Here is a 20,620-nt window from a genome sequence, read left to right as displayed (position 1 = left end):
CAACCTAGACCCCATAAAGCTGATGGCATAAATTGTGTGTTACAGATTTGGCTGTGTTTCCCAGATCCTGACCTCAACTTTCTTTAATATTTTAACAGTGTGTTAAAATATGTATATGTATATAGAGTATACGTATCATGTTTGTATTTCCAAGCCCAGTCCTGTTATATTAAAGTTATTGCAGGAGGTGGAGAGACATTTTGAAGAAATCAGGAGAATTCAGGGGCTTGGAGAGATGCTGTTCTAGTATACATTTTCTCAATCTTTAATAATTTTGCTCTTTTCAAAATCACTGAGAAAAATTTATAGGAAGCACCACTTCAAATAAAAAATGTAAAACCAATAAAAATGATAATTTGGGATATTAACTTGGACTCAAGAAGATGGTGATTTCTTAAACACAAATGCAAACCCAGTAAGCCTTTGATTAATCAAAATTCAATGAATCAGTCCCTAGGATTTTGGCTTCTAGAAGCATGTTAGACGGTGTGAGTAGGAATCAATCTTTGTTGTATTCTGTTTCTAGTACTCTGTTGGGTTTGACAGATAACATTTATCACACCAAAGATGGTCTATATTTTCTGAAATACTACTTTTCAGAAGGTGTTTGATATTTGCTGATACACACTTGTGATTTATATTAGTCAACCTAATTAGTGACAAAGTTATTGATTTTTCATCATTAAATTATCTGTGGATTTGGGTTATTCATAATAATGACTGAGGTCAAGCTAGCTAAAACACTACTACATTTCATAAAGGTTCCCATCAATAAGTACTAAACCCAAAAGTATTTTCTAATGAGAGCCCTTGTTAATCAGAAATGCAATAAACCAGAATCTTTTCCCCAAACATTAACTGAGGTTTTACTGAATCACATTAAAGAGAATGACCAGTTTGGTCTGTGAATGTCAAGCTGCAAAAGCACCTTGGGATTGTAGACCCTATTGGGTTTGAACAGTAATATACTGTGTAATTGGCAGACAAGGATATAAATGGTGCTTTAAAAATATACCACTTTAGAAACTGAAATTGGGGTATGTGAAATTTCACTTTTTGTGAAATCAGCTCCCAAAGCTAACTGCCTTGTTCCTACAGTCTAGTTTCTGCAAACTTATCACTAACTCTCCTGTAGACTATAAACCAGGCTGAAAAAAGTGCTTTGAGGTGATTCAACCCTGCGTGGTTTATGACTAAAAATATCAACCCATTCTGAAGGTGATAGAAACGGAAATAAAGGTGTTGGGAATAATTTACTATTGAAGCAATACCTGACTCTGAATGAGAACTGCGGATGATGTAAAGTGCTATATAGAGAGAAGAATGTTAACCAGATTCTTGCCATAAGAATTTGATATGTCCTAGTAAATGGAAAGTTACAGATGAGAAGAAGACTCTGGGTTTTTGTTTTTGTTTTCTTTTTCAGTTGGGTATGGCAAATACACTTGAAATGCACTGGTATCTTCTAATGCAGATTTTTTAAATTGTTGGGTGTGGCCCAATTTATAAAAATAGTTTACCATAAATCCTTTTTCTTCTGTTATAACATGCTTTTTTTCCTCTTAAGATGTTAATTTATCATGCAAAGATTTTTTTCATTAAGTGCATTAATGCTTTTGTTTGTACAGGAATTTTCAAATCAAAAGGACTCCCCATAGTTTCTAAATATAAATTCTTAGCAAATTACATGCCAAGATGATAACACCCATTCCACACGGGGAGAGGCAAACTCAGCCATATCTTGGGAGTTAACCAGGTTTCCAGCCTTCAGGCTGTACAGCGTCCTTGTCTTTGATTAAGTCTCCTTTACGGTAACTTCAGATGGACTATGATGGAACATTTGGTAGAAGAAACTGGTTTCTAGCAGTTGAATAGTGATGCTGGGAATAAATTTGGTTTCCCTGAATAATGGTTTCTCAAAGCAGTCACCGCTTCTTTAGAAGTTTAGAACTGGTACCATTTCTTATCCTTATATTTCAGCATTAACTGGAAAGAGAGAAACAGCAATCATAAGACACTACAAAAAATCGTTTTTTGGTGTTCTTAGTAACTACTTTTTATATTGTTATAAATTTTCTAGTTTTCTAATAAAACTTTTTTTCAGTTTATTATTTATTTAATAACCACATACTTAGAAGAAGCATTTCATTACAACAACATTGATATATTCAATAACAATTTTGTGAGCTAAGATGCATCTTTTTCAAAATTGGCTATAGATTTTTAGGTTTACAGTTGAGTTGTTACAGTTATACAATATTTTACTCAGTATAAACCCTATAAAAGACATAAAATTAAATGAGGATTTAACCTTTAAAAAAATCTCCATTTCATTATTAAAATACAGTTTCATACAGAAAAATTCATTTTCAATGCAATTGACATTAAGATGTTTGCACATGTGTTTCTAATCTCTATATATCTGATTATTACTAGTGACAATTGGTTAATTTCCAAGAAAAAAATCTTTTAAAGTGATTCACCAAGTTAATATCGAGCTAATCAGAAATTTAATTATCTCAAAACATAAAAATGTGTGGTGTCTTATTCTGTGAATGAAGAACATAAGAGAAAAGTTTTAAAAACAAACACTTAAGCTACATAGACTTAGCTGACAGGAAATGCTGCTTAATGACTGAGACAAAATGGAAGTGTGGCTCCTGTCCTCTACTGACCTTCACCCTTTTTGGGGTGGGGCTCACATAATCTCCCTACATACCTTTCAAGCAGGTGATATGGAAAACAGACCTACTGTATTAGAATCAATGAATAATTCATCCCCAAAGGTAAAGAAATATCCATTTATTATAGTATTTAATTTTTAAAATTTCCCTAAAGTAGGGGGGAATTATAGTACTTAGGAGATTTTGATGAGCTTGGCTCTCATACAAGGCACCTCTGTTTAGGCTTTCTTTGCCCAGCTTATGTGTTTAAACTGGCCATTGCATGAAGATGCCTGTATTTACTAGGCAGTTTACCTCATGTGCATGTTTGGAAAAGGCTTCTGCGCTGGTCATCATGCCTGCAGTCTTCTCCTCCAGCTCGCCCAGCCTCTGTCCTCTCTCATCAAGTGCAATCCGGGCTCGGGTCAGCTCTCCCATCACCCCTCCAGCAGCGCCCTTCATCCCTTCTATGCTACCTGGTCCAGGAATGTGTTGTGCAAGACTGCGGGATGCTTTTCCTGCTGAAGCTTCCCCAACTGAGGATTTAAGCCACAGTAATTTAAAACATGCCAGTAATTCAAATAGTCAGGCTGGTCACCAAGACAAAATACTCTGTGATGCCAATATCATAATTCTCATTAAAAGGATACCATATTTGGTATTGTCATATGTATGTGTATGTGTTGAAGTAAGGGTACTTAAGAAAAATGCCTATGGAAGAAACCGTGGAAGGTATGGTTATATGTCTTTGTGTATGTGATTTCTTCTCTTTTTTGTGTATATGTATATATATGTGTATGTGCACACATATGTTCATATGCATGTGGAGGCCAGAGGTTAACCTCAGTGTTCCTCAGGTGCTGGCTATCTTTTTTTCTAAAACAGTTTATCTATCTATGTATCTGTCTATGTATCTATGTATGCATGTATGTGTATGTATGTATCTATCTATCATCATCATCATCTATCTATCTGTCATCTATCTTACCGATCTATCTATTATCTAGCTATCTATCATCTATCTGGTGCTGTCTATTTTCTAAAACAATTTATCTATCATTTATCTATTATCTATCTATCTATCTATCATCTATCTATCTATCTATATCTATACCTATATATTGTCTGGTGCTATCTTTTTTCTAAAATAGTTTATCATCTATCTATCTATCATCTTATCTATCATCTATCTATCATCTATCTATCTACCATCTATCTATCTATCATGTATCTATCTATCTATCATCTATCTATCTATCTATCTATCATCTATCTATCTATCTATCATCTATCTATCTATCATCATCTATTCTCTCTCTCTCTCTGCATGTGGAAGAGACAGTAAGCTTATGTCATGGCACAATTCTTGAAGCCAGAGGACAACTTATGGGAATTGACTCTTTCCCTCCACCATGTGAGTCCCAAGGATTGAACTGGTCATCAGGTTTGACTGACCAATGAACCCCCAGGGATCCACTGTCTCTCCAGTACCAGGATTTCAAATGCATACTACCTCACCTGGCTTTTTTTTTTAACATGGGTTCTGGGGACTGAACTCACCTTTTAATGTTTGCAAGGCAAGCACTCTACTGCCTGGTCTATCTCTTTAGTCTCATTATTGCATTTATATTGACATGGATAAATTGGAATTCTCAAAACATGTAAAACCTCATGTTTGACACATACCACTGTTTGTTCTAAGCTCAGACTTGATCATTTACTTAAATTTCTGCCACATCTTCTCTGCTAATCTTTTATATCAGCTGTTGTAGACCTCAGAACCCCTCCCCTTATTTTTTTTTTCTGTAAATACCAGAGAGTTTGGCATAGGAATATATAAACAGATGTGTTTATTTGCGGCTTTATGAAAGATTAAAAGTTTTCTAATGAAAGTGTTCTGTTTCATTCAATTTAAATAAAAGCAAACAAGTTTTTATTCAAAATATCTATCTTTGCCAGATATGTTAGCACAGACCTGTAATCCCAGCTCTTGTGAGACAGAAGCAAGCCTGTGTGTTTTACACAGACAGATCCTTTCATAAAACATAATACACAGCTATCTTGGCAGAAATTTAGTGAACATTTTCAGTGATGTAACATTGAAATGGAATCTAGGATTTTAATAGTAAGAGCCTCATTGAAGGGCAATTCACATACCATAAAAGTTACCTTTAAAAACCCCACACAATTAATTATTAATTTTTGATTTCTTCACAAAGTTGTTCAACTACAACCACTATCTGACTTTAGAATATTTTCATTAGGTCAAAAAGAAACCTCATGCCCATTAGCAGTCACTTCCTGTTCTTTCTTTCCCCAACACCAGGCAACCATTGATTACATGCCCATGAATTTGCCTATTCTGAACATCTCATATAAATGGAATGATATGAAATATTATATGTAGCCCTTATTGAGCCAGAATCTCTGATTTAGCATGATATTTGTGAAGTTCTATGTTATAGCATGTGTCAATGCATTATTCCTTTTATGGTCAAAAATAATATTCAGTTGTAGGGTGGTACCTAAATGCATGGTTACAAGAGAAAGGGAGTTTTGATATGCAAGACCAAATGGTGGTGTTAAAGTCTGAAAATATTACTCTCATCTGCCCTTTGAAAATGTTTCCTAGTGTCCTGTTACTGCTTTTTGACTATTGCTCATCAGAGTCTCATGGTAGATGTTTAAAGTAGTGTTTTTTACTGACAAATTTGCATTCTGAATAAAGAACCCATTCTCCAGCAGTGATTGTAGGAAGGTAGACTAGAATGCTTTTTCAGAATTGAAAAGTCAAATGCCTTCAACTTACCATGAGGATATGGTCTATCTGCTGCAACTGAGACATTTATTAGCTTGCTCATTTTTTGGTTTTAAAATATTTTTATTAATTCTCTGAGAATAACATAAAATGCATTATGAGTATATTTACCCCCACCTCTCCCTCAACTCCTTCAAGGTCCACCACCACCTTCCTACATCCCCAACATCATATATTACTCAAATTTATTCTTCCCATGTACTTCTGGGGGTGGGGACATCTACTGGAATGTGGTTGACCTACCAGGGTTCACACCCTTAAAAATAATTTGCTCATTATTTCTTTGAATTCTATATGTATAATTTATGGTCAATTATTTCTTAATATAAAATAAATTTTATTCATGCTTGATAAGCATAAACAATTTTCATAGTGCATAAAAGAATAATATTCAAACCTACAGATAGAAAAGAATTTTGTCTAGAATTTGAGATATGTTACATTAACACCCCCCCACACACATACACAAACACACATACACAAACACACATACTAAAACAGGTCTTCTATTTTATGGCAGCTTTTCATAATAAGGAGTTTACTCACAGAGTTCTTCTCTGTCAAATGTCTGTCCACTTCCACCAAACAGTCCCTTGAGAAAGCCTCTATTTTGAGCTTCTGGTGTCTCTATGGGAGTAAACAAATCTCCTAACATGTCCTGTATCAATTAAGAAAAAAGAGCATTAGCACAACTAAGACTAAATATAATAGATTAAAAAGGTTACATACACTGTAGTATGTTTCAATATACCATGAAAAGACAGCCTGCTTTCCATATCTTTTCCCTATGATTTTTGCTTGGCACATAGTTCTCCCTTCCACCCCTCAAGAAAAGGAAAATCCCCAAAAGCCACATTCTTAACAATAAACAAGTGATGAGACTTAAAAAAAAAAAAAAAAGCACGCCTTCTTTAATCCCAGCACTCAGGAGGCAGAGGCTGGCTGGATTTCTGTGAGTTCAAGGCCAGCCTGGTCTATATAGTGAGTTCCAGGCCAGCCGGGGCTATAGGGAGACCCTGTCTCAAAAAAGACCAAAAGAAAAAAAAATCAACAAAGAAAATCAGAGTTAAATGTCTGATAAGCCAAATGGACTAAACAGACATCTACAAAATATTCTACCCCAGCACTGCAGAACATGCATTCTTCTCAACAGCTCATGGAACTTTTTCTAAAATTGATGACATTGTAGGACAGAAAGCAAGTCTTTAAAAAAATATTTATTTATTTAATGTGTATGAGTATATTGCCTGCACGTAGATAGGTACACCCATGTCATGCAGTGCCCACAGAGGTCAGAAGAGGGCGTTGGATTCCCTAAAACTGAAGTTACAGACAGCTGTTAGCCACCATGTGGGTGCTGGGACTAGAACATAGGTCCTCTGCAAGAGCAGCCAGTACTCTTTCTGAGTCATCTCTCCAGCCCCACAAGTCTTAACACATACCAAAAATTGAAATTATGTCTCTTTTTTGTTTCTTATTTAAATTATTTTTTATTGAATTTTTGTGCATTTCATACAATACATCTTGATCATATTTAGACTCCCTCCCCTATCTGTAACCCCCAACTTCCCCTTTCTTGCATTCTGTCATATATGTTAAGGCCTACCAAGTCAAGTTTGTGTCCCAAAATGTCCCTCGGTGTGATTCCATCCAATGGAGCCTGATCAACCTATCAAGCATCACTTCCTTAAAGAAGACCAACTTTCCCTCACCCAGCAGTGATCAGCTGCCAATAGTTCCTCAGCTAAGGCTATGACTTCTTACCCATTTCTCCAGTTCTCTGCTGGGTTTTAATCTGGTTTGAGTTTGTATGGGTCTTGTGCATGCTGTCACCATTGCTGTAAGTTCATATGAGCAAGTTCCCAGAAATCTGGAAAACTCTGTTTCCTTGTGGTCATCCACCACTCCTGGCTCTTAGAGTTTTTCTGTCCCCTTTTCAGGCAATGACCCTGAGCCCTGGGTGGCAGAGGTTTAATATACGAGTCCTATCCAGGGACACATACTCTGTAGTCTCTTATTTTCTATATTTTGGCCAGTTGAGGCTTTTTGAAATAATTTCTTGAATTCTATCTAATCATAGAGGAATACAACTAGGAATCAACAGCGAGAAAAACTATAAACATACACAGTCATGGAAATCAAATAACACACATGATAAGTGGATCATCCAAGAAATCAGGAGGGAAATGTAACAGTTATTGGAATCATAAAAATGAAAACAATACACCAGGACCTCTGGGATGCAATGAAAGCAGTTTTAAGAGGGAAGTGTACAGCTAAAAATGCCCACATTGAAAAAAATTCAGTATGTGGTGGCATACATCTTTAATCTCAGCAGAGGCAGATGGGTCACTATGCGATCGAGGCCAGCCTGGTCTACACAGTGAGTTCCAGGCCAGCTGGGACTACAGGGAGATCCTGTCTCAAAAACAAAACAAAACAGAACAAAACAACAAAAAATCAAACAAAACCAACCAACCAAAGTAAATCAGAGTGATCTTAAATAAATAACTTAATAATATACCCTAGGATCTTAGAAAAATATCAATAAGCCAAAACCAGAATAGAAGAAAAAAATAATGATCAAGACAGATATTAATAAAATGGAAACAACAAAATACAAAGAAGCAATAAAACAATTGGTTCTTCAAGAAGATAATCAAAGTCGACAAACCCTTAGCCAAACTAACCAAAATATAGCTAAGACCCAAATAATTAAATTAGAGGTGGAAAGGAATATATTACAGCAAAAACCACTGAAATTCAGAGGACCATTAATGCATACTATTAAAACAATTGAAAATTGTTTCAAAACAATTGAAAATCTAAAATCAAGCCCAAGGATAAAGCAAATAACAAACAATGAAACTGAAGCAGTAATAAAAACTCAACTAAAACAATGCAGGCCCAGATCGACTAACTGCTAAATTTTATTAGACCTTTAATGAAGAATTAACACAAATTCTCCTCAAACTATTCCATAGTATAGGTACCTAACTCCTTTTACAATGCCAGTGTTACCCTGATAGCAAAGTTGGATAAAGATAAACACAAAAAGAAAATTATAGGCCATCCTAATGGACCTGAACATGGATGAAAAAATGCTCAGTAAATACTTGCAAACCCAAATCAATAGCACATCCAAAATATCATTGACCACGATCAAGATGAATTCATTCTGGGGATGCAAGGATGATTCAACATATGTAAATAAATAAATGTAATACATGACACAAATAGACTCATGGAACTAAAACACAGACCCTCTCTATAGATGCAGAAAAGGCTTTTGACAAAATCCAACATCCACTCAGGATAAAGTCCTGAAGAAACTAGGAATAGAAGGGTGTATACAGCAATCTTACAGACATTATACTAAATGGGTGAAGGCATTAAAGCATGTCCACTAAAATCAAGAAAGAAGCTCGGATTCCTCTACTATTAGTCATTATAGTGCTTGAAGTCTTAAGCACTGTAACAATAATAGAAAAAGCACGTGGGATATAACTAGGAAAGGAAGATGCCAGATTACCCCCACTTGCAGATGTTATGTTCCTATATGTAAGAGATCCTAAATACTCTGCCAGAAAACTTAGAACTGATAAACACAACAAGAAAGAAGGATTCAAAATTAACATACAAAAATTAGCTTTCCTAAATGCCAATAATAAAAATGCTAAGAAAAAAGTCAAGGAAACAATCCTGGGGGCTGGAGAGATGGCCCAGCAGCAGTTACGAGTGTGCACTGCTCTTCCAGAGGACCCGAGTTTGTTTCCTAACACCCAAGTTAGGTGGCTCACGATTGCCTGTAACTGGACTTCCAGGGAGTCCAATGCCTCTTGGTTCTGTAGCTCAGGAGGTAAAACTAAGAACTGACAAATGAGATTGTATGAAATTAAAGGGATTCTTCACAGCAAAGGAAACAAGTAAACAAGCAGACTATAGAGTGGGAGAAATTCTTTGCTAACTCACACCAGAGGATTAACATGTAGAATATACAAATGATTTAAAAATACCAGAAAACCAAATAACCTAATCAATAAATGAGTTTATGAAATAACAAATAATCAAAAGATGAAGCACAAATGCCCAATAAACATGCACAAAAATATTCAGTAAGCATTTAGCCATCAGGGAAATGCAAATTAAAATTATCTTGAGAATCCATCTCACCCTAGTCAGAATGAATATCATTATGAAAATAAACAACAAATTTTGGCAAGGATGATGTGAAAAGCAAACACTTATATACTGCTAGTAGGAATGTAAATTAATCCATCTATGATGGAAATCAGTATGTTCATGGAAGTTCCACAAGAAACAAAAAACAAAACTACCATATGACCCAACTATACTACTCGAACATATACCCAAAGGACTTTAGGTCAACACACCTAACAGCACAGTGATACTTGCATATCTGTGTTTTCTGTAGCACTGTTCACAATAGGCAAGTTACAGCATAAGATTCAGGTGTCCATTAGCAGATGAACAGATAAAGAAAATGTTACACACACACACACACACACACACACACACACACACAGATAAAGAAAATGTTTTATTCATCCATAAAGAAGAATAAAACTATGTTGTTGGCAGGAAAATGAATGGAACTGGAGATCATTATAGTTACTGAACTAAGTCAGATTCAGAACAATAAATATCACATGTTCTTTCATTTGTGGATCCTAGATTTTACATAGATACATAAAATTATATATGTACATACATGTATATGCATATGTAAAGCATGAAAGTAGAAGCTAGACTCTGAAAGAACAAGGGGGAATAACAGGAAGGTTGAGAGGGGGAAAGGAGAGGTGCAGGAGAGCGAATATGATCAAGGGCTGATAATCTTGTATAAAAATGTCTTTACAAAACCCATCACTATGTATAATGAAATAAAACTGCAATAAAAAATTAAAACAAATCCCCCTAGAATAAAATAAATATGTGTCAATTCATGAAAGAGTTACTAATAGGATCTTTATAGTCTGTCCCTCTTATAATTCTGTGCATATCTAGAGCCATACTGGAAGTTGGCAGGGTTATACTGAAGAACATATATATTCAAAACATGTTCTAGGAAATGTATATTTATTTTCTGGTCCAATAATATTTTAGTTTTTAGACATCACTCTCATTCTCACTTTTAACAATAATTTATTTAAAATCTATTTTATTTTATTTAAAATCTATTTATTTTTGTGAATGTATTTTACCCACCTGTATATTATCACACATTTCTTGGCTATATGTTAACCGCTGAATTTCAGTAGGAGAAACGAGGTATAATGCCTGTCCTTCATTAGTAAAACAAAATGTCCGTGCTATCCTCATGTCTGTCAATGGCAAATAATTAACATCCAACATTGGGCGAAGACTAGGTAAGCTGAATGGAAAGAAAGTAAATCCACATTTCATATTTACGTTGATGGAAATATTTCCTCACATAAAAATTTAAGTCTTATGGCTCTTTTTCTTCTCTTCAAATATTAGTGATAAACAGATTTTCACATCACATCATGTATACACATACACATACACTTGTACACAAACATGAGAAGAGTTCTAGTTTAACTTACATACATACTTAGCAAATGTCCTTAAGGATTAAATCCAGTAACCTGGAGGTACTTCTTGAAGAAGTTTTTGAATTCCTTTACTATGATTCTAGATTTTGGATGTTAGACACACTAAAGCCAGTAAGCTGCTGCATACCTGGTCTATGGGGGATCTTTAAGGCACAATTTTTGAGTCTGGGGAGCTTATGCATCAACAGAGACATCGGTGTGGTCAGTCCACTGTGCCTGGGAATAGAGTGACTTTGCACCCATTCCTGATTCCTTCTTTATAGGAAATAGAAAACTTTCTATCTTAGGACATCCCACCCTGAACATTATTAGTAAATAAACATGGCTAAAGCTTAAAAGAACAAGAATAACTTATAAATAAGAGGTTAGAATTTATACATTAGAATGAATACATAGGTATCTTCTTATCCTAATCCTGCAGCCATAATTTTGCTAAACTATTCCTCAGAATGTCCTTTAAGATACTGTAAAGCCAGTTTTATAAACTACCGACTAAAAACAGTTTCATTGGTTTTTAATCATAGTTTAATTATCAAAGGCTAGAAGAGTCCTTAAATCTCAAAGTTTGAAACTATTCTAATTCTTTGTGCACAATGATTTAAATTTATCCTTGAATTCAGAAATAGCACCTCAATAAAGGTACTGATTTTTGCTTTCAAATTAATTTGTTTCTTATACTCTGGGTCTTAGAACTTTACTATATAAAATGGGGACTGCTATTAGAATAAGTTTTTATTGATGTTCTAAGCATCATATTTTAGCCACCACCTACTGAGGAGTTGATCCCTGACTATTCCAAATTGAGGTATGAGAAAGTATAAATTGAACACTGGTTTTGAAAGATTTACTAATAAAACTATCTTAAATATAAGAGACATTAGAAATTATCTGCTATAGGGCTGGAGAGATGGCTCAGTGGTTAAGAGCACTGACTGCTCTTGCAGCCAACCCAGGTTCAATTCCCAGCTCCCACATGGTGGCTATGAACTGTCCTTAACTCCTGTTCCAGGAGAATCCGATGCCCTCTTCTGACCTCTGCAGCATTGCATAACTCGGTGCACTCACAATACATGCAGGCAATACACTCAAGCACATAAAATAAAAATAATAAAATATTTTAAAAAGAAATTATCTGCTAATAATTTTATATAATTAAGTTCCTTAAGCCATCAGAGACAAACTCAGTTAAACATATATCCATTATAGATTCAGTCAAAACATTGTGTAGAGTTGAGAAAGAGCGTCCGACTGCTATTTCTCCTGAGTTGCCTTGTCTTTGTTGTACAATATAAATAACGCAAAACAAGAAAGAAATTAAAATACAAGGGGTATAATCTCTTCATATAAGAAAAGTGAAAGAGGAAATCTATCACTAAGGGCTAAGCAAATAAATTGGTGTTAAAATTGAAAAGAAAGAAAAAAAGATTTACTTCTTCACAGAGGGTCTTTATAAAGAAATAGCACCAGGCAACTAAAAGTTGTTCTTAATTTAAAAAGCTTCAAGTTTGAGGATTTATGCATGCATAATCCTTTTGCATTGCAAATAGTCATTAGGTATCTGCCATCTATTAGATACTGCAACTTGAAGGCTTTGCACTCATGACAGTTGTATTCGAACAGGTCTGGAAAGATCCTGAGAAAACACTAAGCATGGGAAAATGGGGAAGGCCAGAAGAGGCCAGTTTACAGAATTTGGATCTTAATTTGGTCACACAGCAGAGTATATATAATTATTTCCTAGCAATATGCTATATACTACTAAAATCATGCCAAAATCATTGTCTTTTCAAATGTTCATAAGGATTTCTAGGAATACATGAAGTTTCTGTTATAATAATAGATAGTATCATATAAAGCAGCTTTTACAAAAGACAAAGGAAATCCCAGATACCATTTTTGAATGGCTCTAGGTTTTGGTTTTTTTTTTTTTTTTTTTGGTCTTTTTGAGACAGGGTCTCCCTGTAGCCCCAGCTGTCCTGGAACTCACTATGTAGACCAGGCTGGTCTTGAACTCACAGAGATCCGCCTGCCTCTGCCTCCCGAGTGCTGGGATTAAAGGTGTGTGCCACCACGCCTGGCATTGGCTCCAGTTTTTTAAAAACTCTCTCTTGATTTCCCTTATCAAGAAATCTCTCACCTCATAAATATATATGGTACATTACATTTTGTTTAAATAGAAATTAATTTTGAGATATACATTCTATCAGAGAAATAAAAACACTAAAATATAAAACACAGGATAAGGAATCATTATCAAGCTAAAATCCTAATTGTGACACAATTGTTTAATATAAATTTTGGGTGAAAAACATGGGCTTGGGGGGAGGGCTTTACACACACCCTCATAAATGGCACCCCACCCATAACTAAAGCATGTCTTGGGGTTAAAACATTTTCAAACAAGAATAAACTATCTTCACTGGAAACCTTTAAAAATAGTTTGAGAAATGGAAAATCAGAGAGAGAAAGAGTTATAAGCATATGAAAACGAGCAGACCATATAATGATTATTTTTTCCTTAAAAGTTTCTCCAAAGATTAAAGGGGCCAATATAATTTCATAAGAGTCCATATGTATAGCTAAAGGCAACATAACAAGCAACAATGCCAGACAGGCGATACTTTCTTTTGAGTTGTTGGCCAGGGCGGCCAAAGGGACTCCCAGATAGTAACCCAGCACAGATCTGGGAAAATGAACAGCAGACCCCAATCTTATCCAAAGGAATATCGACAACTGATTGCTTCTAGATGAGGAACAGCTGATCTTCCTAAAACAAAGCCCTCTAGATAGGCTGACTAGATTCACCAGATGGACAAGTAGTGGGGAATGGCTGGGGGTGCTGACAACACAGCGGACAGTAGTAGGCATATCAGAGTATAAGGGCTCTAGTGGGGGGAGGGAGGCTATGTGAGGGTGCTATCTGGGAAGTGGGTGTAAAAATAAATTAAAAAAATGTTTCTCCCTCACTAACAACTTATATATTTGTTCATGTCTTCTCAATTAGAAAATAAAATTCCATGCAAGTATAATTTTACTCTGAAACTACTTTGTCTCTTTTTATCAAAAATTTTTCTGATAGAATAACCTATACCAGGGGTAAGGAGTCAGATCGTAAATGTTTTAGACTTTGTAACCTCTATTATCTCCTTTGCAAATATTCAGTTCTACTTTGTAGTGTAAAAGCCATGGTCAATGTATAAGTGGTGATGTGGCTGTGTAACAAAATGCCTTTATTTTCAAACATTTGCATTTCATATATTTTTTACTAATCAGAATATTCTCTGAATTTTTTTCAATCATTAAAAAATTTAACATTTGGGGCTGTACAGATGGCTCGGTGGTTAAGAGCACTTCCTGCTCTTGCAGAGGACATAGGTTCAGTTCCCAGCACACCCAGGGTAGCTCACAACCATCTTTAACCCTAGTTCCAGGGAATCTGACACCCTTTTCTGGCCTCTGAGGCACCAGGCACACATGCGGTACATATGCATACATGCAGGCACCACACCTGTACATATAAAAAACTGAGATAAAATCTTTAAAGACTGAACATGCATTCTTGGTTTGCAGCCTACAAAATTAGACAAGGACTGGAGGCAGACTGGTTTGTGGGTTAGACTCTGCCGGTCTTGTATTTGTACCACTGCCTCTACTGTCCCCTTGAAAGTTAGTTTTTTTGCCACCATCATATTCCCAGCATTTACTTTCTCAAAGCTCATTAATTTCAGCCAGTTTCAAGATCCAGAGTTGTTACTTTACTTTTCTTTTTCCTTGTGTTCTTTCAGATTTGGGGGTGGGTGAAGGTCGGGTTTCGTGTAGCCAAGGCTGGCCTTGAACTTACTATGTGGCAGAGGATTACTTGAATTTTGCAACCTCCTGCCCACAACTCTCAAGTGCTGGGAGAGTAGGTGTGTTCCACGATGCCTGGTTGGTGGCATTTTTAAATAGAGTTTCTTGCACTCCTGTTCTTTCTCCTCGCGGCTGTATTTGGCGCCCACGTGGCCATCTCCTCTGTTTTGTGCTCTCCTCTCCTTTCTAATCCATGAAGTTGTTCTGTTCTGGTCCTTCTCCTGCCTCTGTGTACTTCTCAGTCTTTTCTGGATCTTCCTTTTCCCATTGTATAAACAGAGATTAGCTTCAGGCTTTTTATTCTTAGCTCAGTCTATCTTTCTTTTCTATTTATAATATTTTTTGATGACCTCAATTACTGTGATAAATTTTACTAATGCATTTATATAGAAGACTTTCAAAACTGCATCTTCCACCCACATTTTTCTAAGAGATCAAACCTTAAATTTCTGCTAAATTTCTAGTGGATAGTTTAGGAGTACCTAAAATTTCAAACTTTTATTTTCTTTTAAAATATTTTATTGTTTTTATTTTACATGCATGAGTATATTGCCTGCATGTATGTAAGTGCACCTGTGTCATGCAGTGCCCACTGAGGTCAGAACAGGGCATTGGATCCCCTGGAACTGGAGTTGCTGACAGTTGTTAGCTGTCGTGCCATGTGGATGTTGGGATCTGAACCCGGGTCCTCTGCAAGAGCAGTCAGTGCTCTTAACCGCTGAGCCACCTCTCCAGCCCCAAACTTATTTTCAATTCATTCTCAATGCTTCATTATCAGCCGTTTCAAATCCACCTTGCTTTAGTATTTGCTAATAGCATCACTGCAATACAAATTTCCAACAATGGTATTTTGACCTTCAAATTCTCTTCTATTCCTGAGATTTAGGATCTCATTTATCTTTTACAACTAACCAGCTCTGCATACAACATGCTTCCTCACTCTTTACCACTGTTTCCTCCTTGCCTTGTAAAATTTTAGCCTTCACTTCAGTCAAAAGCTCATTCCAAACTCTCCTCTTTGAATGTCTCCCAGTGCAGTTAACTACCTGCATTTTGATCCCACTGCCTACATCTTTTAGCCTACCATTCAAGTCTCAATCATTTCTGGTAATCTACCTCTCCAAGTTCTCAACTTTTCTGTTACACATTTGATGATCCTATGCTGTTGAACTCTGGGGACTTAGTTTGTTGAAGGAAAAATCAATTCATATCTTCTCTACTGGCAGTTTCATTTTCTTGTGTTGTAAGCATGTGTGTATCTGTCTTACCTCTACAACTAGATATTGGGTTTCTTAAGGGTTTAAGACCATGTTTTACTCATTTTTATCCTCTTTTCAGGTCTAGTACAATTAACTGTTTCATTGATTTTTGGAACAAGGTGAGATGCTGAGAATAATTACATCACTTCTACAGTATATTAAACAAATGCTTTCATTTTCTTGACGTTTCTTTATGCAGGGCCTGGCACAGCACTACTGAATTCATAAATTCATTAGGCAATATTTTTATATCTCACAAGTTTTACGTCCTTTCACCAAGAGTAGAATTAAATCTCTCAGCTGGTATCTTATTGTTAATGTGTCTGATGATTTTTTTTTTTTTCGGTCTTTTTGAGACAGGATCTCTCTGTAGCCCCAGCTGTCTTGGAACTCACTATGTAGACAAGGCTGGCTTTGAACTCACAGAGATCCGTCTGCCTCTGCCTCCCGAGTCCTGGGATTAAAGGTGTGCGCCACCACACCCAGCTGTGTCTGATGATTTTTAGTACACTGTTGAGTGCTGACTTTACTTTTTCCTATACTTACAAGTTCAGGCAAATTATTTTAATTTAATTTTTAACATGTAAAATGAAAGATGAAAATAATCTTTTATCTGTGACCTAAAGAAGCTATAAGAATCAAATTAAATTCTGTGTGTAAAATTCTTATGAAGCAATGAAAGTAAGAGATAATTTCCTAATAGCTTATTCATCCAGTGCCTAGCCCAAAAGTGCTTTGCTGAATGGACAAATGAATGACTGGAAATCATTTTTTCCTTGGATTCTTTGAGGTCACTTACATATTTCATTCAGGGTGTTAAGTATTTTTTTTCATAAAACAAAAAATCTCCACCAAAACCCAAACCACAAACCTCTCTATGTTGTTGAACAACAAAGCATTCGCAAACATAGTGAAACATCATATGAGATTGCTTCTTTAACATTGAGTATATGCTTTTCACCATTATACCGTGCTGGCACTGCTGTGATAATCAGATAGTTAATAAATAAGTCAAATACCTCATTATCATAATATGCCCATTAGCACAAAAGCATGCCAAGCACGCACTGTTACACATGACCACCACATTTGCTTGCAGTATGAAAGACGTCTCTGTGATGTTATGAACATAGAGGCAAGTCTGAGAAGGCAGTGAGAAGACTTTGGCTTGTTTTTCTGAGCAGATTATTGTATACTGATGGTCTCCTATTTCTTGGGATGAAGAAGAGTAGTTCATGACCAATTTCCTTTTCCAAGTTTTTTCATTTTCATCTGTGTTGTTTGGATCCCTCCAAACTTCATATGGAGGTTGCATTAAACTTCCAGTTCGGTCCATACAGGAAAAAGTTAACACAGCTCCTTTCAATGAGAGGAATGTACCTATAAAAACAATTCACATTACCCACATGTGATAAAACAGCCGTTATTCATAAATGGGCAATAACTGTTTTACATTATGATAATTTACATCTATAGTTTCATAATATTGCACTGATATAAAAAACTGTATGTTTGTGAATTCATCTGTTGTAATAATTTCAATTAAGAGATTGTTAGATCTAAAAAGGACCTAAAATATCAATTTGCCAAACTTGGTCATTATATTAATGAGAAAAGAAATCTAGAAAGATGGTGACAGTAGGGACAGGCCATGTAACCTGGACTAGAGCCTTAGTCACAGATAATGTTATCTGGACTAGGCCTTAGGTCTCCTGATTCTTTTTTTTTTTTTTGGTCTTTTTTGAAAGAGGGTCTCTCTCTCTATAGCCCCAGCTGACCTGGAACTCACTATGTAGACCAGGCTGGCCTTGAACTCACAGAGATCCACCTGCCTCTCCTTGCCTCACACGTGCTGGGACTACAGGCATGCACCACCACACCTGATATGGTCTCCTGATTCTTAATCCAGGGTTCTCTCACTGCCTTTTATAGTTCTACTAAAATCCAGTTTTTAAAAGGAAAATTTTTGTGTATAACTTTCATTTAGTTCAACTGAAAGAAGAATGAGCATACTGCTTGGTTATAATTTCTTTTTTCATAGGCTCTTTGCTGGAAAATGCTTTTCAAAATTTTTCTGAAATTGAACACTCAATAAATATCATGTAACTTCAATATCTAGAGTTAACTTATGGTACTTTTTTTGGTTTTGGTTTTTGAGATAGGGCCTCTCTGTAGCCCCAGCTGGCCTAGAACTTGGTATGTAGAGTAGGCTGGCTGACCTTGATTTCACATTGATCTACTTGCCTCTTCTTCCCAAGGGCTAGGACTAAAGGCATGTACCACCATGCCTGAGTTAACAGGTTTTTATAAAAAAAAATATGTTCAGCAATTAGGCAAGCTTCTGTATCTTAATTTAGAAAAATGTTACTTACTTGGATTTTCCAAGGTGGAATATTTTGGTTAGATACCAACATATATGTCATTTTGTATAATTAATACATGCTAATAAATATCAAAAGAGAAGTGTTCCACTTGTTTACCCATTTGTTGACTGGATTGTTTGCCTTTTTGGTGTTCATTTTTTGGCTCTTTATATATTTTAGCTATCAATCCCCTGTTGGATGTGTAGCTGGTTGGTTTTCTCCCACTCTCTAGGTGGTCTCTTCCTTCTGTCCTTTACTTTGCAGTGTAGAACCATTTTCATTTGATTTAACCCAATTTGTAAATTCTGGCTATTATGTCTTAAGCATTTGGGGTCCTATTCAGGAAGCCATTACCTATACCTAAATCTTGAACTGTTTCCCCTATTTTTTTTATTTATTTTAATATTTTAACATTTTATTGAATTTTTGTGTATTTCATACACAAAATCTTAGTTCTCTTTATACCTCATTCCCCACCAACACCTCTCTATAGGTCCCCCCTGAATTTCATTCATTCTGTCATTTAAAAGTAGCTTCAAAATTTCAGGTCTTATGTTAATGCCTTTGATTTCAGCCAACCTATTTAAAAAATATTTTATTTATTATTTTTATTTTGTGTGTATGAGTGTATTGCCTGCATGTATGTAAGGGCACCCATGTTTTGAAATGCCTGTGGAGGTCAGAGGAGGCTGTTGTATCCTTTGGAAATGGAGTTACAGATGGTTATTAGCCACCATGTGGGTGCTGGGAATTGAACCTAGCTCCTCTGCAGGAGCAGCCAGTGCTCTTGACTGCTGAGCCATCTCTCCAGCCCCTCCAGCCAATTTTAATATAAGTTTTATGGTAGGTATCTGTTGTCTAACCTTCCCTTCTTTGATTAATTTCCTTAGGGCAGATTCTTAAGTCTCTGTGGACTTTCAAGTCTAATATGATAAGATTCTGGAGCTTAGTTCAGTGAATCAGGACTTAGAGGCCAGATAGAATCGTTAACTTTCTAAACCAGAAGATAGACATAATGAAATATTTTTTAATAGTTTACTTATTATTTTAATTTATGTGTATGAGTGTACTGCCCGCATGCATGCGAGTGCACCCGAGTCCTGCAATGCAGCAGAGGTCAGAAGAGGGCTTCGGATTCCCCTGGAACTCCAGCCAAAGACCGTTCGTAGCAGCCATGTGGGTGCTGGGAATCAAACCCGCGTCCTCTGAAAGAGCAGTCAGCGCTCTCAGCCGCTGAGCCATCTCTCCGTAATGAAATATTTTAACGGAGTAACACAATGTGATTGACTACAAAGAAGTGTGATGAATTGAGAGTCAAGAAACTAAGCTTCAGATCTAGTTCTTTCTCTAGCTTACTTGAAGCATGGTATTTATCCTCTCTGGGCTCCATTTTATTGTTAATAAGAAAAGTGCAGTACACCAGTACACAATAGGGATAATGTGTAGGGGTCCATTTGTAGGATCAGCATCACATGGGAATTTAAAATGCAAATCCTCAGACTCTACATAAGACCTATTATATCAGAAAGTCTGGTTGTAGGGTCTATTAATCTGTGATGCAGCAAATGCTTCAAGTGATTCTGACACGAACTAAAGTGACAGTCTCACATTGGTTAGGATAACTATTCTGAAAATCAGAAGATAACAATGATGGCAGGATGTGGAGAAACTGGAACACATACACATTGGTGTAACCACAACATACAAAATAGTGCAACCACATGGAAAAGGATGTGTAAGTTTTTCAAAAAAAATTTAAGATGAAACTAACATATAATCAAGAAATATAGCTCTGGGTCTGTATCTCAAGATAATGATCCTGAGGACATATGTATTCCTATGCAGTACTATTCACAATAGTGAAGAGGTAGAAACAACCTAAGTTTCTAACAGATGAATGGATAAGAATGTGATTTATAGTCACAATGGAATATTATTCAGTCCTAAAAAGACAGAAATCCAGAGATGGCTCAGTGGTTAAGAACACTAGCTGTTCTTGCAGAAGACCCAGATTCAAATCCCAGCACCCACATGGCAGCTAACAACTGTCTGTAACTCCAGTTCCAGGTGA

General features: G+C 36.0%; 1 protein-coding gene across 1 annotated transcript in view; it reads right to left on the bottom strand.

The window, feature by feature from the left end:
• Positions 1-227: 227 nt before the first annotated feature.
• The window catches only part of Stxbp5l (syntaxin binding protein 5 like), a 395,225-nt gene continuing 374,832 nt past the window's right edge, over positions 228-20,620 (bottom strand). Inside the window, exons 25-29 of the mRNA XM_008842914.1 lie at positions 17,206-17,566; positions 10,711-10,876; positions 6,028-6,139; positions 2,979-3,199; positions 228-1,986 (exon numbers count right to left, since the gene is read on the bottom strand). Coding sequence (XP_008841136.1) covers positions 1,945-1,986; positions 2,979-3,199; positions 6,028-6,139; positions 10,711-10,876; positions 17,206-17,566 — 902 coding nt within the window. The 3' untranslated portion in view covers positions 228-1,944. The remainder of the gene's footprint in view (positions 1,987-2,978; positions 3,200-6,027; positions 6,140-10,710; positions 10,877-17,205; positions 17,567-20,620) is intronic.

Source organism: Nannospalax galili, unplaced genomic scaffold (genome assembly GCF_000622305.1).
Source record: "Nannospalax galili isolate Female #2095 unplaced genomic scaffold, S.galili_v1.0 scaffold18, whole genome shotgun sequence".
NCBI lineage: Eukaryota > Metazoa > Chordata > Mammalia > Rodentia > Spalacidae > Nannospalax > Nannospalax galili.
Note: the sequence above shows the minus strand (reverse complement) of the source record. Positions and strands in the feature narration are given on the sequence as shown.